At 39.8% G+C, this 19421-nt stretch overlaps 1 protein-coding gene across 2 annotated transcripts; it reads right to left on the reverse strand.

Annotated features, from left to right (window-relative positions):
- Positions 1-339: 339 nt before the first annotated feature.
- LOC136875098 (zinc finger protein OZF) lies at positions 340-17564 on the reverse strand. Of its 2 annotated transcripts, XM_067148833.2 has the most exons (3): positions 17407-17564; positions 16300-16542; positions 340-1984 (listed from the first exon to the last, which is right to left on the reverse strand). In XM_067148833.2, exon 3 carries the CDS (start codon positions 1940-1942, stop codon positions 884-886), a length of 1059 nt encoding a protein of 352 aa, XP_067004934.2. In that variant the 5' UTR covers positions 1943-1984; positions 16300-16542; positions 17407-17564; the 3' UTR covers positions 340-883. The 2 variants fall into 2 exon arrangements, with proteins under 2 accessions (XP_067004934.2, XP_067004930.2); XM_067148829.2 differs by lacking the exon at positions 16300-16542.
- Between the last annotated feature and the right edge of the window lie 1857 nt (positions 17565-19421).

Genomic DNA, 19421 nt, shown 5'->3' on the forward strand with positions numbered 1-19421 from the left:
TTCAGGTTGTGTGTGGCAAGTAGCAATTTATCATGCCAGTAAATCTATTGGCACAGGTTTGTCACTATATAAGCAGAAAAAAAAGAAGAAAAAATTACTGCTATTGGTTTGATTCATTCCTCACACCACACCTACAGCATGCTGTTTCCATGTACAATTTGTTTAAAGCAAGAAGTCTCTTCACTGTGAAGATTACCACAGTTTTAATATCCATCTACATTCATCTTATATATACTTACATAAAATATAGTTTTAATACATATAATCTTTTTTTAACTCTCCAGTACAAGCAAGGAAGAAAAAAAGGAAAATGCACATTAATTTGAGGGCATCTAATAATTCCACACAACTCATACGATAATTTATTTCCAGAAAAGAAGCGATACAATATCAAAAACTCCACAACAGTTTCCCTCCCTCTCTGCTGCTTTTCTCATAACCTGGTGGAGTCACGAGTGCAACCTGCATTGCATAAAGTGGTCATGACCCTGTTTTATGGTTGGATGACCTTCCCGACGCCCACCTCATACGGAAAGATGTGTTCAACTATTACATGGTTCTATGGTGGTTGCAGTGTGAAGGTGTATGTACCATATTAAATCAAACACGAACACCCAGTCCCCGAGCCTAATTAACATAACTCAGCTTCAGTCCCTGGAATTGAACCATGGACTGAAGTCTACTTCATCGACCCTCTTGCCAAGTAGTTGCACTACAAATGGTATACTTTTTTAGAAATTATTTTGGTCACAGTAAAGATTATAAATTAAGGCATATATATATATATACAGTAGGCTATATATATTATCTACAAAACACTCAGTATTTATTGCAGTGATAGATGTTGCGAAGGTAAAGAATCCTGACAAGCAATCTTTCCTCTCTACAAATGCATCTGCTTACAATGTGCTGTAAGGCTACTACGGCTGGAGTACGATTTACCACAGGTCTTGCAACTCCACAGTTCCCCACTGTGCTGGCGAATATGTTCTCGGAGAGAAACATTGTGGGTAAATGATTGCTCACATAATGGACATGAATATGGTTTCTCCCCTGTATGAAGGCGCAGATGTTGAGTGAGGTGCCACTTATCAGAAAATGCACGCTGGCAAAATGTGCAAGAGAATGGTTTGTGATGTGTATGTACATTACCATGTTTTGTGAGCCCATTCTTGTATGTAAAAGCCTTATTACACACTGTACAAACAAAAGGCTTGTACCCACTATGTATTTTGCTGTGATCAGTGAGATTACGTTTTTTTGCAAATGTCTTTCCACAGGTATGGCAATTAAACGGACGTTCTCCTGTGTGACAAAGTAGATGGTCTGTTAATACACTCTTCACTTTGAATGCTTTTCCACACACACTACAGAGAAAAGGACGTTCTCCTGAATGACTTGGGAGGTGTGATTTCAGAACTCCATTTGACTTGTAAGATTTTCCGCACACATCACATACATAGGGGCGATCTGCTCGGTGAGTTGTTTCATGGCGATGAAGTTTGCTACTTGAATAGAAGTGCTTGTTACATATTTGGCACACATAACGTCGCTCACCTCTGTGCATAGCCTTATGATCTCGGAAACCAGATCTGGAAGAAAACAACTTGGAGCAGTCTCTACACTTGTATGTTTGTTTACCTGTCTCAGAGATGGAGAATTTCTGTTGAGTTTTCTTATCCAATATAGACTGTTCACAAACACTCATCTCTTCATCATCTTCATCTTCCTCTTCTTCTTCTTCTTCTCCTTCCTCTTCACTGTTCCCAGAACTTCCTTCTTTGTCTTCATAATCACTGTCATTATTTCCAACACTATCATCCGAAGGATAGGTAGTACTCACACTACAAACAAAATGATCAATATCTTCACCATTTTTCTTATTGATTAAATTCTCCTGAACTTTGTTAGCACAATCTATAAGTGATACCATTTCTTGCATTTTACAGTTTGCCTTCCATCTTGACCAAAAATTTATCTTCACCTATAAAATAAATAAGAACAAAGTTCTAGGTCAATACCTTTTTCATAAATTAGAAGTAAAAGCAAAGGCACCCCTAACATGGAAAGAGAAAAGACATGGCCAATTATTCCCTGAAAAGTCAAGTTAGTATTAAACAGGAAAGATGGCCTTTCTGATATGCTGATACTTTACTCTGAAAAAAATCATTCACAGGCCTATTTTACATATAGAACATATAGAACACGAACAGCAGGTCCACCCAAGATGCCAAAACATAACTTGTATGGGAATTATCGGTAAGAGAACAAGTACAATTAAAAAGGATATAAATCATGTTAGAACTATGATTATCCTGAAAATGTTTTGCATTTTCTTAGTTCATTCAAATTCTATTCAACTATGATTACCCTAAAAATTTCTTGCATTTTCTTAGTTCATTAAAATTTTATTGAATTATGATGCTATATATGTATCTTGTTCATTTTATAGAGTTTAACTTCTCAGTTTTAATATCAGTTTGTGACGGGCAGTGACAATTGCTAATATTTTATAATAATAATAATAATAATAATAATAATAATAATAATAATAATAATAATAATAATAATAATATCCAAAGTGACCTCACAGAAATCGATACTGACCCACTGGCAACTACACGGACTACATACAGGCAGAAAAACAATACATGTAACTCAAAAATGCATGGAAGCTAGAAAGAAAACAGGCCCAAAGTGAAAGGATGAGGAAGTTTTGGGAAGATAGAAGGATAAGAAGAAGGAAACCAGTGCTAAGTAGTAATAATAATAATCATCTGGAAGAAAAAAGATTGACATTTATATACCAAATAAAGCTATTCTCCAAGTTAAAGCAATAACTGTTTATATAGAAACCTTTTAGCAGGGTGCATGCAAGTGGGCCAAGGTGAATTTAATACTACAGGTACATACTGGAAAGGAGGGATCAATCTTCCTTTCAAAACACCCCCCCCCCCCTCCCTCCCACACACACACCGACCCTCCTAGAAAACAGATAGAAAGCAGCAGCTTATCACATAAGAATGCAGGCTAATAATAACCGCTAAGTTAAGAAAGCTAGCAGGAGCGAAATATATGTAGGCCTACATCTAGGAAACAGATGGAGACCAGTGATTTACCGTGTAAGAAAGCATGGTTAGAGTATACACACCAAAGAAAGATATGGGTACCAAAATTTTCAACTGCAGCCTTCATCAGTGGAGAATAGAATAATAATGGTAGTGGTGATTGTTGACAAGAAGACACTGTTGTGAGAGAATGGGAAGACAGATGGACAAAGGAATAGAAAAAACGAGCAGTTATTTGTTAAGGCCAGGTGCTTCCCTAGACCTGAACATTAGCAGGTGTCCAACTTCAGAATTTCTAAGGGCAAGAGGGTGAGAAGTTGGGGTTAAATGCTGATGGATTTAAACTGTAAAACAATCATCAAAGGTTTGAATGTGCCAGGTGAAAATGGTACAGGAAGATCCATGTTAGGGGTTTTGCAGATCTTGTGGTGGCTGCATATTCATTTGGCTAATATATTGGTGGTTAAGCCAATGTAGAAAACAGGGCAGGTTCTGCATTGAAACTGGTAATAGATGATGTTGGATTAAGCGAAGTCATGATAACCTTGTATGGGTTAAGGCTTGTTGGTGATGCTCCTGGTGAAATTGGTATAACCAGATGGCAGGTCTTACAGCAGCTCTGTTCACAGGTAAATAGGTGGAAGTGGGTGGAGGTTGGTATGGTTCAGAGTGAATGAGAATACTTTTCAGGTTAGGTAGGTACTTATATGTGACTATGGGGCTTTTTTGAAGATCATGGGTGAAGGATGAGGAAGAAGATTGAATACTTGTTTTAAAATGTGACTGTTTTTGTGTACACCAGGATGCTTTGTGATTGTGAAGGGTATAGAGTTAGGTTGCTTAGGGAGTCTGGGGATAGAGTTTGTGGCTTATGAAATCTGGCGGTCAACCAATTGGATGAGGTAAACCCTAGCAGTAAAGGCCTTCCTCAGGTTATCATTGTTGGAGGCATGGGTTTTAAGGGCTGAACAAATCTGTTTGTCCCAGATAGCAAGGCTGAATGTCGGAGATCATTTTGTGTGATATGTGTGAAAACTGTTGTAGCGGACATACTGCTGATGATTGGTGGGTTTGACATACACAGAGGTGTTGATTCTACCATACTGGAAGTGGAGGTCAATGAACGAACCAACTTCAATGCAGACTCTGCCCAGGTTTCTACATTGCCTTAACTCTAGAGCCAAATGAATATGAGGCCACTGCAATTCCTGCAAAAACACCTAACATGGATCTTCATGTCCCCATTCACACCTGGCACTATCAAACCCCCTTTAATGATTGTTTCACAGTTAAAATCCTTATTCATTTAACCCCAAATCCCCTCACTTATGCTCTTAGATCAGGTTTAGGGAAGCACCTGGCCTTCACACTATTTAACCACTATCTCTTTTTTTTTTTGTTCTCTTATCTGGAAAGGAAAGGATATTAGAAAGAAGGATATGAGAAGAAAGATTGAAGGAGAGTTACAAGAGGAACAATATGGCTTCAGGAGTGGAAGATCTACAGTGGACCCAATCTTTAGCATCAGACAGTTTATAGAAAAGAACCGGGAATATGGAAAGGATCTGGTCATGACTTTCATCGATATAGAAAAGGCATATGATAGTGTACACAGAGAGAAGGTTTGGGAAACCATGGTTAAAAAGAGACTTGGAAGAGAAATGTTTGAAATGGTGCAAGCAATGTACAACAACTGTGTTAACAGAGTACTGACCCTAGTTGGAAAGAGAGAATGGTTTAGAAATAAGACTGGACTAAGACAGGGGAGTGTGCTGTCAACTCTTTTGTTTATTATGGTCATGGATGAAACTGTAAAGGAAGCAAAGGAAGCTTATGAGATAGAGATGAAGATACTGCTATTTGCAGATGATGATGTGATCTGGGGAAAGGACAGCAAAGAAGTGCAACAACAACTAGATGTACTGAATGAAAAAATTGAGAAGTATGGCATGAAAACCAGTACAGAGAAAAGCAAGACTATGGTGATGTCGAGAGGGGAAAGGCAAGGAAAGGGCACTATGAAAATTGGAAGTCATAGTCTGGAAATTGTGGACATTTTTAAAACTTTCGTCTTCTTATGCTGCTCTTCATTGATTCAATCCACCCTGTTCTAGGTCTTCCTCTTGCTCTCTTGCCCTCGCACTTTGCCTCCAGCATCTGTCTTGGAATTTTAATCTCCTCCATCCTCTTTACATGTCCAAACCACCTTAGTTTAATTCTTTTCAACTCTCTCATTTAGCTTTCCTATTCCAACTTCCTTCCTAACATCACTTCTCACTCTGTCTTTCCTATCATACTTCTTAGGAATTTGATCTCACTGGCTTGAATTCTACTCTCTTGCCTGCTAGTCAAAGTCCAAGTCTCAGCTGCATAAGTCAGTATGGGTACATCAGTACATTTTGTACATTATCTCTTTACTTTTCCTTGGTACTTATTTGCTCCAAACAAGTTTTCTTACATTTGGTAGAATGCATTACTCTGCTGTACCCTCCTGCTAATCTCCACGTCCACCCTAGCATTTTGTATTAATTCACTTCCAACAACATCCTCTTGCTCTCTTGCCCATGCACTTTGCCTCCAGCATCTGACTTGGAATTCTATTCTCCTCCATCCTCTTTACGTGTCCAAACCACCTTAGTTTATTCTTTTCAACTCTCTCATTTAGCTTTCCTATACCAATTTGCTTCCTAACATCATCATTTCTCAATGGAGATTAGCATGAGGGTACAGCAGAGTAATGCATTCTACCAAAGTGTAAGAAAACTTGTTTGGAGCAAATAAGTACCAAGGAAAGAGATAATGTATAAAATGTACTATGTACCCATACTGCTTATGCAGCTGAGACTGGGACTTTGACTAGCTGGCAAGAGAGTAGAATTCAAGCCAGTGAGATGAAATTCCTAAGAAGTATGATAGGAAAGACAAGGAAAGACAGAGTGAGGAATTAAGATGTTAATAATAATAATAATAATGTTACTTGCTTTACGTCCCACTAACTACTTTTTAAGGTCTTCGGAGACGCCGAGGTGCCGGAATTTAGTCCCGCAGGAGTTCTTTTACGTGAATCTACTGACACGGGGCTGTCGTATTTGAGCACCTTCAAATACCACCGGACTGAGCCAGGATCGAACCTGCCAAGTTGGGGTTAGAAGGCCAGCGCCTTAACCGTCTGAGCCACTCAGCCCGGCAATTAAGATGTTAGGAAGGAAGTTGGGATAAGAAAGCTAAATGAGTTGAAAAGAATAAACTAAGGTGGTTCGGACATGTAAAGAGGATGGAGGAGGATAGAATTCAAACACAGACGCTGGAGGCAAAGTGCAAGGGCAAGAGAGCAAGAAGAAGACCTAGAACAAGGTGGATTGAATCAGTGAAGAGGGCATAAGAAGACGAAATTTAGACTGGGACAAGGTCGTGGAAGAGGAATGGTGGAAGGAAAGAGGAAGATGGAGAATTGCCATAAATACCTCGACCCAGCAGGAGCTGGATAAGGGGAAATGATGATGATGATGATCTCTTATCTATCTCCCCCACTCCCTTTACCTCACAACAGCATCTACTTGTCAACAATGACCACTAACATTATCATTCTATTCTTCACTGACAAAGGCTGTAGCCGAAAATGTTGGACTTGTCTTTCTTTCCGTAATTTCTGTCTGTCTTTCTGTATGTATGTACATACATCACGAGAAAACGGCTGAAGAGTTATAAAATCAGTATGTGAAGTCTAGGAATGAGCCATTACAATTTAGGCTATAAATCATTTTACTCATGCTGAGCAAAATGGTAGTTTAGGGGAAGGCCTAAAATTTTATTCTCAAATATTTATGTTATTAGCGGTCCTATCGATAAATACTGCATAACTAAAGTTATATAGAATTACATTTCCGATCATTTATGTTTTATACTTTTACTGTACCAGCTATGATAACAGAGATATTCATGAATTTGTATTTTTGTTGCTAAGTCCACATCAACGCCGAGCCACGAGAACATGGGTACACAGAATTGAATGAAAATCAGTATATATTGTCGGGAAACAAGAAACTACAGTCTGAGCTATAAACAATTTTATTCACCCTAGATGAAATGGTAGCTTAGGGGAAAGCACCTAAAATTTAATTCTTAAATACCTATGTTATTGGTCCTATTGAAAAGTACTACATAACAAAATATATAAAGAATACAATTTCCGATCATTTATGTTTTATACAGGTTTCCCATACCAACTGTGATAAGAGTGGTATTTGAGAGTTTGAAGAAAACTAAATGTGAAGGCCTACAATATCGAAAGCTCACAAAATTGATCAACAATAACATTACGTTGACTATTGATTTTTGTGATGTTCTTTGTCTCTTATGCTGCCAATCATCTCCGAGAGATGGGATTACTGCTGCGTACCCGTATAACAGCCTGCCTGAATACTGGCAGTAAATAGCAGGGGAGTTAGATAACTTTCTTCTCTAGCATACCATTCCTCTGGTTCATACATTTTCTGATACTGCTGATACGTAACACGCTGGTTCATCATAGTATTACAGCTATTTGATCACTACTCTGACGCGCTGATTGGATTGATCAGTGTGCACAATTAATGGAATAATAATAATAATAATAATAATAATAATAATAATAATAATAATAATAATAATAATAATAATAATAATAATAATAATAATTGTGTGTGGCTATTTCTAGCCAGGCGTAGCCCTTGTAAGGCAGATCCTCCGATGATGGTGGGTGGCATCTGCCATGTCTAGGTAACTGTGTGTTATTGTGGTGTGTGTGGTGTGAGAGTTACAGGGTTGTAGGGGACAGCACAAACACCCAGTCCCCGAACTAAGAGAATTAACCACTTGAGGGTAAAATCTTAAGAAAAGTCGCGCCCCCCCCCCCCCCCACGAAAATAAAAAAGTGTTCATGGCTCACGGCTGTCTGCGGCCTGGTAATTCCAGCTCTGGAAGTTTGGATTGTTAGATCGACAGTGTAGTACTGTTCATTAAAAGTGAGAAAATGTGTGTTTTTTCATTTGATTATTTCATATGATAGCACTGCTTTTATTCGTGACATTCCTACTGGCATCATTGTAATGTACCTATGTTGATTTCAGTTGGGAAAACCACTAAGGCGTCCTTTCTGAGGATGTAAAAAGGCAGGTGGAGAGGAGAGTCTGCCATTATCATGAAAATTCCCCAACTTAATTGTGACTGATGGTAGGCAAGAGGGCTTACCATTACAATGAAAATTCCCTAACCAAGTCTTCACATAAAAAGAAAAGACGTTTGGTGACGTCCCCGTCACATTTCTAGGGTAACGTTAAGAGCTATACAATTTATTACAATCTTACTCACAACGTGTACACTACCTAACCTAGAATTCTGTATACAATGTAGAATTCTGTAGCAAAGCATGGGTACATCAGCTAGTATTATATATATTTCGCTCCTGCTAACTTTCTTAACTGAGCGTTTATTATTATTATTAGTCCCACGTGGTGTTCATGATCGTTAAAGTGTGAAGTCTATATAGTCTGACACCGTGGTTAGTCGGTTCAAGCCCTATTGGTCGAAAAACTTTCACTGTCCAGAATGTTGACCAGCAGGGTAAGAGAGGTGGTGGTATATTATTTCTAATCACTACACTGCGTGCCAAAAGCCTGGATTAATTTCCAAAAGTTTCTGCAGTGCTCATACAGAGTGAGGACATACGACACTATTTTGGTGATTTGTCCATCGGATGGGGATGTAAAGCCTTGAGCAGACCTCCTGGTGCTATTGGACAGGAGTAAGCTATGTGGCAGCACCAGGCTTCACCCTCCCCCTTCCTACTATCACATTTCACGTCACGCACTTCATATCATTAATTCCTTTATGAGGTTGACGCCAGGAAGTGCATTCCATAGTAAAGCCTTGCTACGAAGATTCATCTCACTTCATACCCAACTCCATAGAGGAACGGAACAAGGGTTGGACATCATCATCGTCATCATCGTCATCATTATTATATGGTTCATGGTGTGGGTTATTGTAGTCACGTCCTAGTTCGTGAACCATGGGCAACGGCTGAGTGGCCAAGTAAATGGCCTGAGTCATGGCCCTCTTTGTGCTCAGACGGCTAGGGCTATACAATCCACCGGTGGTCCCTAACCCGTTAGAGGAGAGATCCTCACTTGGACTATGTATAAGCAGGGTAGCATCTTGCTTCATGAATTTACCGAGCTCAGAACATTTTAAGCAAGCCTCGGACCTATGGGAGTAACGGAGTCCCACTCCCATTTGACAGGCGAGGGACCTCTTGGAAACAACTTGGCGAACGAAATGGAATTCGATGGAGAGCTATCAATATTAATGGGGCTTATGGAAGAAAGAAAGTAGAACTAGCTGAGTCAGCAAAGAGAATGCATCTGGATGTGCTAGGAGTAAGTGATATTCGGGTAAGGGGAGATAATGAGGAAGAGATGGGAGATTATAAAGTGTACTTAACGGATGTTAAAAAGGGAAAGACAGAGTCTGGGGTAGGGTTGTTCATCAGGAATACTATATATATTTTTTTTTTTTTTTTTTTTTTTGCTATTTGCTTTACGTTGCACCGACACAGATAGGCCTTATGGTGACTATGGGACTGGAGAGGCCTATGAATGGGAAGGAAGCGTCCGTGGCCTTAATTAAGGTACAGCCCCAGCATTTGCCTGGTGTGAAAATGGTAAACCACGGAAAACCATCTTCAGGGCTGCCGACAGTGGGGTTCGAACCCACTATCTCTTGAATACTGGATACTGGCCGCACTTACGCGACTGCAGCTATCGAGCTCGGCAGGAATACTACTGCACGCAACGTAGTTTCTGTTAGGCACGTAAACGAGCGGATGATGTGGGTAGATTTGGCAGTCAGTGGAATTAGGACGAGAATTGTCTTAGTGTATTCACCATGTGAGGGTGCAGACGAGGATGAAATTGACAAGTTTTATGAAGCATTAAGTGACATCGCAGTCAGGGTCAGCAGCAAGGATAGCATAGTGCTAATGGGCGATTTCATTGTGAGAGTTGGAAATAGAACTGAAGGATACGAAGGGGTGATTGGTAAATGTGGGAAAGATATGGCTGCTAACAGGAATGGGACTTCTATGCTAGTATGGGTTTAGTAGTTATGCATACATTTTCAAGCATAAGGCTATTCACAGCTACACACGGGAGGGTAGGGGTACCAGATCCATAATAGACTATCTTAAAAGACTTCGAATTCAGGAAGTCTGTTAGGAATGTATGGGTTTTTCAGGGATATTTCGATGAAACAGACCACTATCTGATCTGTAGTGAACTAAGTATCTCTAGGACTAGGAGAGAGTAAGTGAAATCTGTCTGCAAAGGAATAAGGGTAGAAAATCAGCAGGGCGAGGAAATCAGAGAGATGTATATGGATATAATTAGTAAGAAGTTCCGAACAGTGGACAGTAAGCAGGTTCAGGATATAGAAAGAGAATGGGTGGCATACAGGGATGCTGTAGTAGCAACAGCAAAGGAATGTCTAGGAACAATGGTGTGTAAAAATGGGAAAAAGCGAACATCTTGGTGGAATGATGAAGTGAGATGGTGGTGGTGGTGGTGATTATTGTTTTAAGAGGAAGTACAACTAGGCAACCATCCTCTATATAACACTAATCAGAGTGAAATAATGGAAGGGGTCCGACACTTCGAAAAATGAAGGTATCAGCCAAAGGAAGACAAGGGCCACGAAGGGCATGAAAATGAAAGGCTCCCTAGCCCTCGCAAACCTAATAGCGTCGGGGTCTGAAAAGAACAAGAGTTGACCAAGGGAGGTCGGATAGGATAGATAAAAGTGAGGAGCCTGGCACAAGTAAGTGGAAGCAATGACAGGACTCAGCTAAGGGCCCCGTGGACGCCAACCCACGCTCTAAAGTTCAGAGCCCCTGGAGCCCCTTTTAGTCGCCTCTTACGACAGGCAGGGAATACCGTGGGTGTTATTCTACCGCCCCCACCCACAGGGGGATGATGAAGTGAGAGCAGCTTGTAAAAGTAAAAAGAAGGCTTATCAGAAATGGCTCCAAACAAGGGCTGATGCAGACAGGGAATTGTTCGTAGATGAAAGAAACAGAGCAAAACAAATAGTTGTTGATTCCAAGGAGAAGTCATGGGAAGATTTTGGTAATAACCTGGAAAGGCTAGGTCAAACAGCAGGGAAACCTTTCTGGACGGTAATAAAGAATCTTAAGAAGGGAGGGAAGAAGGAAATGAACAGTGTTTTGCGTGAACTCATAATAGATCACAGAGAATCACAGGACAGGTGGAGGGAATATTTTGAAAATCTTCTCAACTTAAAAGGAAATCTTCAGGGTGGTGGTGTGAGAAACAGAGCTCATGGGGAGGAGGTAAATGATGATGGTGAAATTATGCTTGAGGAAGTGGAATGGATAGTAAACAAACTCCATTGTCATAAAGCAGTAGGAATAGATGAAATTAGACCTGAAATGGTGAAGTACCGTATAGTGGGAAGGCAGGGATGAAATGGTTTCATAGAGTAATAAAATTAGCATAGAGTGTTGGTAAGGTACTTTCATATTGGACAAAAGCAGTAATTGCACCTATCTATAAGCAAGGGAACAGGAAGGATTGCAACAACTATCGAGGTATCTCATTGATTAGTATAGCAGAAAAAGTATTCACTGGCATCTTGGAAGGGAGGGTGCAATCAGTGGTTGAGAGGAAGTTGCATGACAACCAGTGTGGTTTCAGACCACAGAGGGGCTGTCAGGATCAGATTTTCAGTATGCGCCGGTAACTGAAAAATGCTACAAGAGGAATAGACAGTTGTGTTTATGTTTCGTAGATCTAGATTAAGCATATGACAGGGTACTGAGGGAAAAGATTTTCACCATACTAGGGGACTATGGGATCAAGGGTAGATTATTCAAATCAATCAAAGGAATTTATGTTCACAATTTAGCTACAGTGAGAATTGATGGTAGAATGAGTTCTTGGTTCAGGGTACTTACAGGGGTTAGACAAGGCTGTAATCTTTCACCTTTGTTGTTTATAGTTTACATGGATCATCTGCTGAAAGGTATAAAGTGGCAGGGAGGGATTCAGTTAGGTGGAAATGAGTTATATGGTTCAAGTTCATGATCAGAAATCTATGGTCGCTGTCCATACTTTTGCTGGGAATGACCTTGACATCAGTCAACCATTTGTCCTTCCTCTGTTTGTGATCACAAAATTGATCAAACTTTTATATTTGCGATCCCAGCTATACCTCGTTATTATGATGCTTGTTGTTTAAATGGGCCTAACATCTAGGTCATCAGCCCCTAATGGTACAAAATGTAATGACAATTTAAAAGTCCAAAATCATCCACTGACTAGAATTCAAAACATGATGATGAGAATGAATGGATGGATGGATGGATATGAATTTAAAACAATCATCCACTGACTAGAATTCAAAACATGATGATGAGAACGAATGGATGGATGGATATGAATTTAAAACAATCAGTGGATCCGACCCGCAATGCACCACATTCCTAGAAACTAGCATAAAACAATAGTAGCACTGATCAAGGGACTGCTTCTACAGCACAATACTGAATCGATGATGCTTGTAGCCTAAAGGGGTCCAAAATCCAGGTCATCGGCCTCTCATAAAGGTACTTTTCGCTAGGAAAGTAGAACCATGGTATCTGCCATATTGCAGTACTAATCAAAAGTAGCATAGACTCGCGGTATTCCACTCATTATGGTACTACTCACAGGTAATGTAATGCGCACATGTAACTCAGACCTATGGCATTTCTCACATTACGGTGCCATTTACAGGCAACACAAACTTATGGTGTTCCTCACATAGGTACACTAATCACATGGATTCATACTATCCTGTGGTGTTCCTCACATAGTGGGTACTAATCATAGGCAAGGCAGACCCATGGTGTCGCTCATATAGTGGTACTAATCACAGGTAGTCCAAAACCCACCTTGATTCACACACTGTTGCTACCAATCACAAACCTACTGTGTACCTAAGTTAACATACTAATAAAATTTAAAATGGAAAATTTATAATGTATAATATCGGACCAGCTACATTGGTATTATAAATTTACTCATTCCAGAAAAAATATTTCAGGTTCCCTATGGGAATCAACATCTGTATCATCTGATGGTCAGGCAGGCATCAATTTTTGAAAATGACACAAAGTCTCTCACACTGCATTGGCACTGCCGGTGGCTCCAAGAAGCCTACGCAGTGGTCTCCACTGCACTAGCCGTGAGTCTTGGTAGGCGTGCTATTAACCAACTGATGAGCCCAACTTAGCACACTGGGATGAAATGCTAGCAACTAGGAATGATTTAGCTGGAAAAATTATAATGTCCAATAACGGACCAACTATATTGGTATTATAATGGTACTATGCGCAAGTAAAGGAGACCCAAGAGTTTTTCCCGCGTGGTAGTACTAATTACAAGTAGTCTCATGGTTCTAATTCCATCATCTCTTGGTTGCCCCTTTTAGTCGCCTATTATGACAGGCAGGGTATACCGTGGGTGTATTCTTCGCCTGCATGACCCACTCACAGGGGCATGTGTGTTTGGTCTGCGAGAGCTATTTTATTTTGCTCAAGTCCGCTGGCAAGCCGGTTAGGACCCTCTTATCTGACACCTGGGACACACCATGGGGAAGTATTCCCTCTCTCCCTGCTACGCCAGCGTAGTAAGTTCGTGGACGTTATTTTGTGACTCTCCCTTTTCTTTTAAGGTGTTCTTGATGATCATATTTCTGTTTCCAAACCCGTGTGGCCCAATGATATCTTCACAGCCTTGCCTGTCTGTTCCAAATTGTGCATTTAGGTCCCCAATACTGATAATGTTTTCTTCATTGATTACATCATCTACTGTAAGTCTTGAAGAATATTTTCTTTTCATCAGCACTGCATCCAGTCTTGTACAAACGTGTAATTTATTGACTCTAATTGTACAGATAATTTTATGATCCTGCCATTCTTGTAGGAAACTTCTGACATGGCATCCATATTTTTTGTCAGTAAGAATCCCAAAAAATACTATACAGTTACTCTGTGTATAGTATTTATTAATCTATTTTGTTCAGCAAGGAGATTTCTTTGTACATTTAGATATTTGTTGGTTTTAACTGGGAGCATTAATATTCTGTGCTTTTTGTGAACTTGATAATGTTGTAAACCACATTTTGATTAAAGTTTGTCTTTGACAGCCTCCAGATAGGGGAATCAGAAATAAATATATTTCTCACTCTCTAATTTGTTTGTGTAATAGATGTTATACCCTGTGCTACATCAGATGTGTGTTAGTACTATGGCTGATGCTGGTTCGAAAAACAACTGACCATTTTCCCACAAGTTTTTTTTTGCTAGTGGTTTAACACTGCACTAATGCATCAAAGGTTTTCGGTGATGCAAGGGTGGGAAAGAGCTAGGATTGGGCAGGTAGTGGCCATGGCCTTAATTAAAGTACAGCCCCAGCATTTGTCTGGTTTTTCACATGTTAACTATTGCTCAGGAAGCTTTCTAAATAATTTCTTTACTTATCCTTCTAATTGTATTGTGCACCAAGATACCAAAAGAGTAATATATTAATCAATTATTACTTCCATTTCGCATAGAAGTCCTAACACGAAGTACCTTTGTTTTGAGAGGAATGTCCTGTGAAACTTCTTTACACTCATTGTGTAAAAACTTTCTGTTGGCAACTAGGCCTACTCCAAATTATTTGTGTTATGATACTGCACAGAAAAATACCATCACATCATACAAATAACAAGTAATGAACTAACCGTCCTTACATTCAGATCATTCTGTAATATTTTGTTCCAATTTTATGGTTAACTAACCCAACATACAGTCAGAAAATGAAAATGAAAATCCACAGCTTGTTTCCTCTTATTCGACCGGGTCAGGAATGGAATGAATGAAGCCCCCTATCTAGTGACGAGGATAGGAATTGTACCAGCTACCAAAGCCTATCGCACTTCTCTGGGGCAATGATTAATGACTGACAGATGGAATAAAATGATGTTGGAGTGTGTTGCTGGAATGAAAGATGACAGGGGAGAAAACAGAGTACCCAGAGAAAAACCTGTCCCGCCTCCGCTTAGTCCAGCACAAATCTCACATGGATTGACCGGGATTTGAACCACAGAACCCAGCGGTGAGAAACCGGCGAGCTGCTACCTAAGCCACAGAGGCTATCTCAACATACAGTCAGAACTAAACCAATTTAGGAAATCTTTTTACCATTAACCATAAACTAAGCATGTCATTGGCATAACCTACACAATGCAAGTGATACAAAATAATTGACATATAATTAAGTGTAAGTGCTGTACACTAAGGACTTGTATAATCAAGAGATAAAAACTGACAACTCATTGAAAGAGACTAAATATGATATAGAACCTATGACATATGGCAAGCAACAGAAGAAATATATGTTAAAGTTTTAACTGTAATATGTCAACAGATTTGGAAAAGCTCAACTTGGTCCACAGATTGGAAACAATACATTTATATCTCCCAAAAAAAAAAAGGAGATCTTTTGGTTGCTCCAACTACCGCACAATAGCTCTGATACCACCTGCCAGCAAGGTGATGCTGAAAATCATGCAACAAAGATTAAAACCATACATGGAGCGTGAAATGTCCGCTACTCAAGCTGGTTTTAGAAGAGGCAGAGGAAACAGAGACATCATTAGTGACATACATTGAATAATGGAAACAGGAATACCAGAAGAGATGTACATATGCTTTATGGATTACAGGAGCCGCCTCCGTGGATCAGTGGTAGAGTGTCGGCATCTGGATCCCATGATAGCGGGTTCAAACCTGGCAAAGGTAGTAGGATTTTTGAAGGGCGGAAAAAAGTTCATTTGACACTCCGTGTCGTACAATGTCAGCATGTAAAAGATCTCTGGTGTGTATCCGACAAAATTAATTAAATCTCAGCCATAGACATCCAAGAGAGTTTCGGTTTACTCGGTCTGCCATCTAGTGGGCCTAGAGTAAAACAGAATGTTGAAATTGATGAGCATACAGCCAGATGGCGTCAAACTGAAATGTCTGCACACAGTAGATGAGGCCATACGATTATTATTATTATTATTATTATTATTATTATAGATTACAGGAAGGCCTTTGATAGTGTAAGTCATGAGAAGATGTGGAATGTACTCAGACAGATGGGCATACCTGAACATCTCATTGTCCTGATGTGTAACCTCTACTTGGGACAAGAAGCCAATGTTAAAACTGAGCATGGTGAAACAGAATGGCTCCCTATTAGCAAAGGCTGTATACTTTCGCCTTACTTGTTCAATCTGTATGCTCGGTGCATCATGAGGAAATCTGGATTGGATGAGTCACCTCATGGTTTTAAGCCTGGTGGATTGAATATGAACAACTTCAGGTATGCAGATGATACCACTTTGGTTACTGAAAATAAGGAATAGCCCAAGGACATCATAATGAAAGTTACAGAACAGAGTGAGAACATCAATATCAACAAGACCAAAATTATGACAACATAGGTTTACCATAGAATATTATGATAAATGAGTTACCGGTAATCAAAGAGGTGAATAGTTTTTGTTTGCTGGGATCAACCATTAGTAGGAGTGGCACAAACTAACATGAAATCTGCCGAAGACTTGCCCTTGGAAGAGTAGCATTTCAAGCCTGGATAAGATCTTCAAGTGTTCAAATGTATCTTAGCATTCTAAAGTGAGAATGGTTAAGGCCTTATTCTTTCCCATAGCTACATATGGTTGTGAAAGCTGGACCAAAAGGAAGCGAGATAGGAAGCATATTGATGCATTTGAGCTCTGGTATTGGAGACGGATATTGCGTATCCCTTGGGCAGCCAAGAAGACAAATGATTGGGTCTTTCAAAAGATGAAACCAATTCTGTTTCTTCAGGCATTCATTACAAGATTACAGCTGTCACATTTAAAACACATTATGAGACGCTCTGGTTCGTTGGAAAATACTATTATGCTTGGGAAGGTGGAGGGGTTATTGAGACGAGGGCAGCCAGCATTGAAATGGATACTCCATAAAATCCAACATGAACAAGTTACTAAGGATCTGAAGTACAAGGTTGAAGACCGAAACATATGGAGACAGTTCATCCATGCAGTCGTCTGGAGACGACGTCGACCTGATAGCACCTCATCATCATCATCGCTGTATATTAACAACTTGGAAAAGGAATGACAGTTGAGAAAGTGGCAGGGAAAGGAAGTTTCATTACAGTAACCGGTACACGAAAATACACATCGTTCCAACAGTTCAACCAACCTCTTTTCGCAATAAACTGCATTGCTCATATCAAAATATTATGAAAACTTTCTATGATACGCCTCTTTTTTTTTTTTAAGCTGGTCAGAACTCAGTGTTTTGACGTACCAGCTGATTATTACATACTGTCCATTTCACTTTCTCACCAACATTCAAAAATAAACTTCTCGCCTCAAAGAGTAATTATGGAACAAATCGGCCGTGTCTTTACTCTGAATTCTCGCGCGTTACCCCATTTCAAGTCGTCACAACAACTAGTGCATAATAATGAATCATAATTCATATTTGGGCAATAATGTTCAAATTGCGGAGATTCTTGAGATTCTTCTTCTTCTCCTTGATAGAGGGTGGGGGTGGGGGGTTAATGTTACCCAGTTACAAATCAGGAGTATAACGTTACTGTTTGTTATAAGAAGGCTCCACATTAAGCACCCACAAAATAATCGAAGCACTCATGCACAGAAAACACTTTGCTATACATACGTTATTGACCGACAGCTACGTACCAAATCGTACAGCTGTTGAGTTCATATGACAAGGGAACGTAGGAGTGCGAGAACTTTGTGAAGCAAAAGATCATTGTTTACAAAATTAATTTAGATGATCAAGAAACTGGTTTATAAGTTTAAGGATATTGGGAGAAGGTTCGAATAACAAGCAAGAAACACTTGTTGGCAAAGGGATGTCTAACTATACTAATTGCTGGAGAAATATACGTTTCGAGGAAGAATACGCACGACATTGGAAGATCAAATGATTACTATCGCCTTCGGGATTTCCACATTATACATTGAGGGGGATTAGTGATATTAAAACGAGATTTATATAAAAGGGTGAGAGCAAGATTGAACCGTAAACGTATAATGTTTATAATATGCCACCGTGTATATGAGCCTTTAAGATACCGGTACCAAAGATTCTGTGGAATATATGGCTGTAACTGATAATAGAATTTACCTTTCGTTCGTGCAGTGCGTTGCCACGTTTCCTGCCAAGATTGTAAAGCGGCATCTTTAATAGAAGGATAATAATCTGGAAGAGGGGTAACTACTGGAAGCGGCTCCGAGGGGGAACTACTAGCTTCTTTAGCAGCAAGATCAGCTTTGTCTTTTCCTGGATTTACGGAATGTCCTTTTATCCATATTAAGGTTAGGTAGATAGATACCCGAACTTTCAAGTTGATAAAAAAGGTATTTCACATTATACGACTGTATGTTAGAACTGAGAGCTTGTAAAACGCTTTGGACCGAGCTCGAAAGCTGCAGTCGCTTAAGTGCGGGCAGTGTCCAGTATTCGGGAGATAGTAGGTTCGAACCCCACTGTCGGCAGCCCTGAAAATGGTTTTCCGTAGTTTCCCCATTTTCACACCAGGCAAATGCTGGGGCTGTACCTTAATTAAGGCCACGGCCCCTTCCTTCCCACTCCTAGCCCTTCCCTGTCCCATCGTCGCCATAAGACCTATCTGTGTCGGTGCGACGTAAAGCAACTAGAAAAAAAAACGCTTTGGGAATCGGTGAAAATGTTTACCTTTTTTAAGGAATGTTGTTGCCTAATCGCAAATATTTCTGCTGTAAAGACTGAGAAACTGTTCGGTAGATGAAATTGCTCGGTTGTAAGTGTATTGGAAACGAAAAAGGCCGCGCCTACACCACGATGGGATTTCGACCCATCGGTATAGATGTTGACATCACGTGCAGTTGAAGATATTTTGAGTTTCTTATTCGCTGAAATAAAAAAATGGTGTCTGGGTTGATTGATCTGGAGAAAACGATGGGGAGGTAATAATAATACGGGGAGAAAAATTTAAGCTATCATAAGGAAAGGAATGCATGGGTAACTGAGGGGAGCGTAATAATGAATTGCGAAGCAAACACATCTCAACGTAAGCCTAATATACTGCGGGGGTTTGACCATATTTTGGAGGGCGTTGGCTATAATATTTGTGGAGAAGTTGTAGCTTTGGTATAAGTGTGGTGTGGGATAAAGCAAGTTTTTTTAAGAATATACTTTTTGGC

Source organism: Anabrus simplex, chromosome 1 (genome assembly GCF_040414725.1).
Source record: "Anabrus simplex isolate iqAnaSimp1 chromosome 1, ASM4041472v1, whole genome shotgun sequence".
Classification (NCBI taxonomy): Eukaryota; Metazoa; Arthropoda; class Insecta; order Orthoptera; family Tettigoniidae; genus Anabrus; species Anabrus simplex.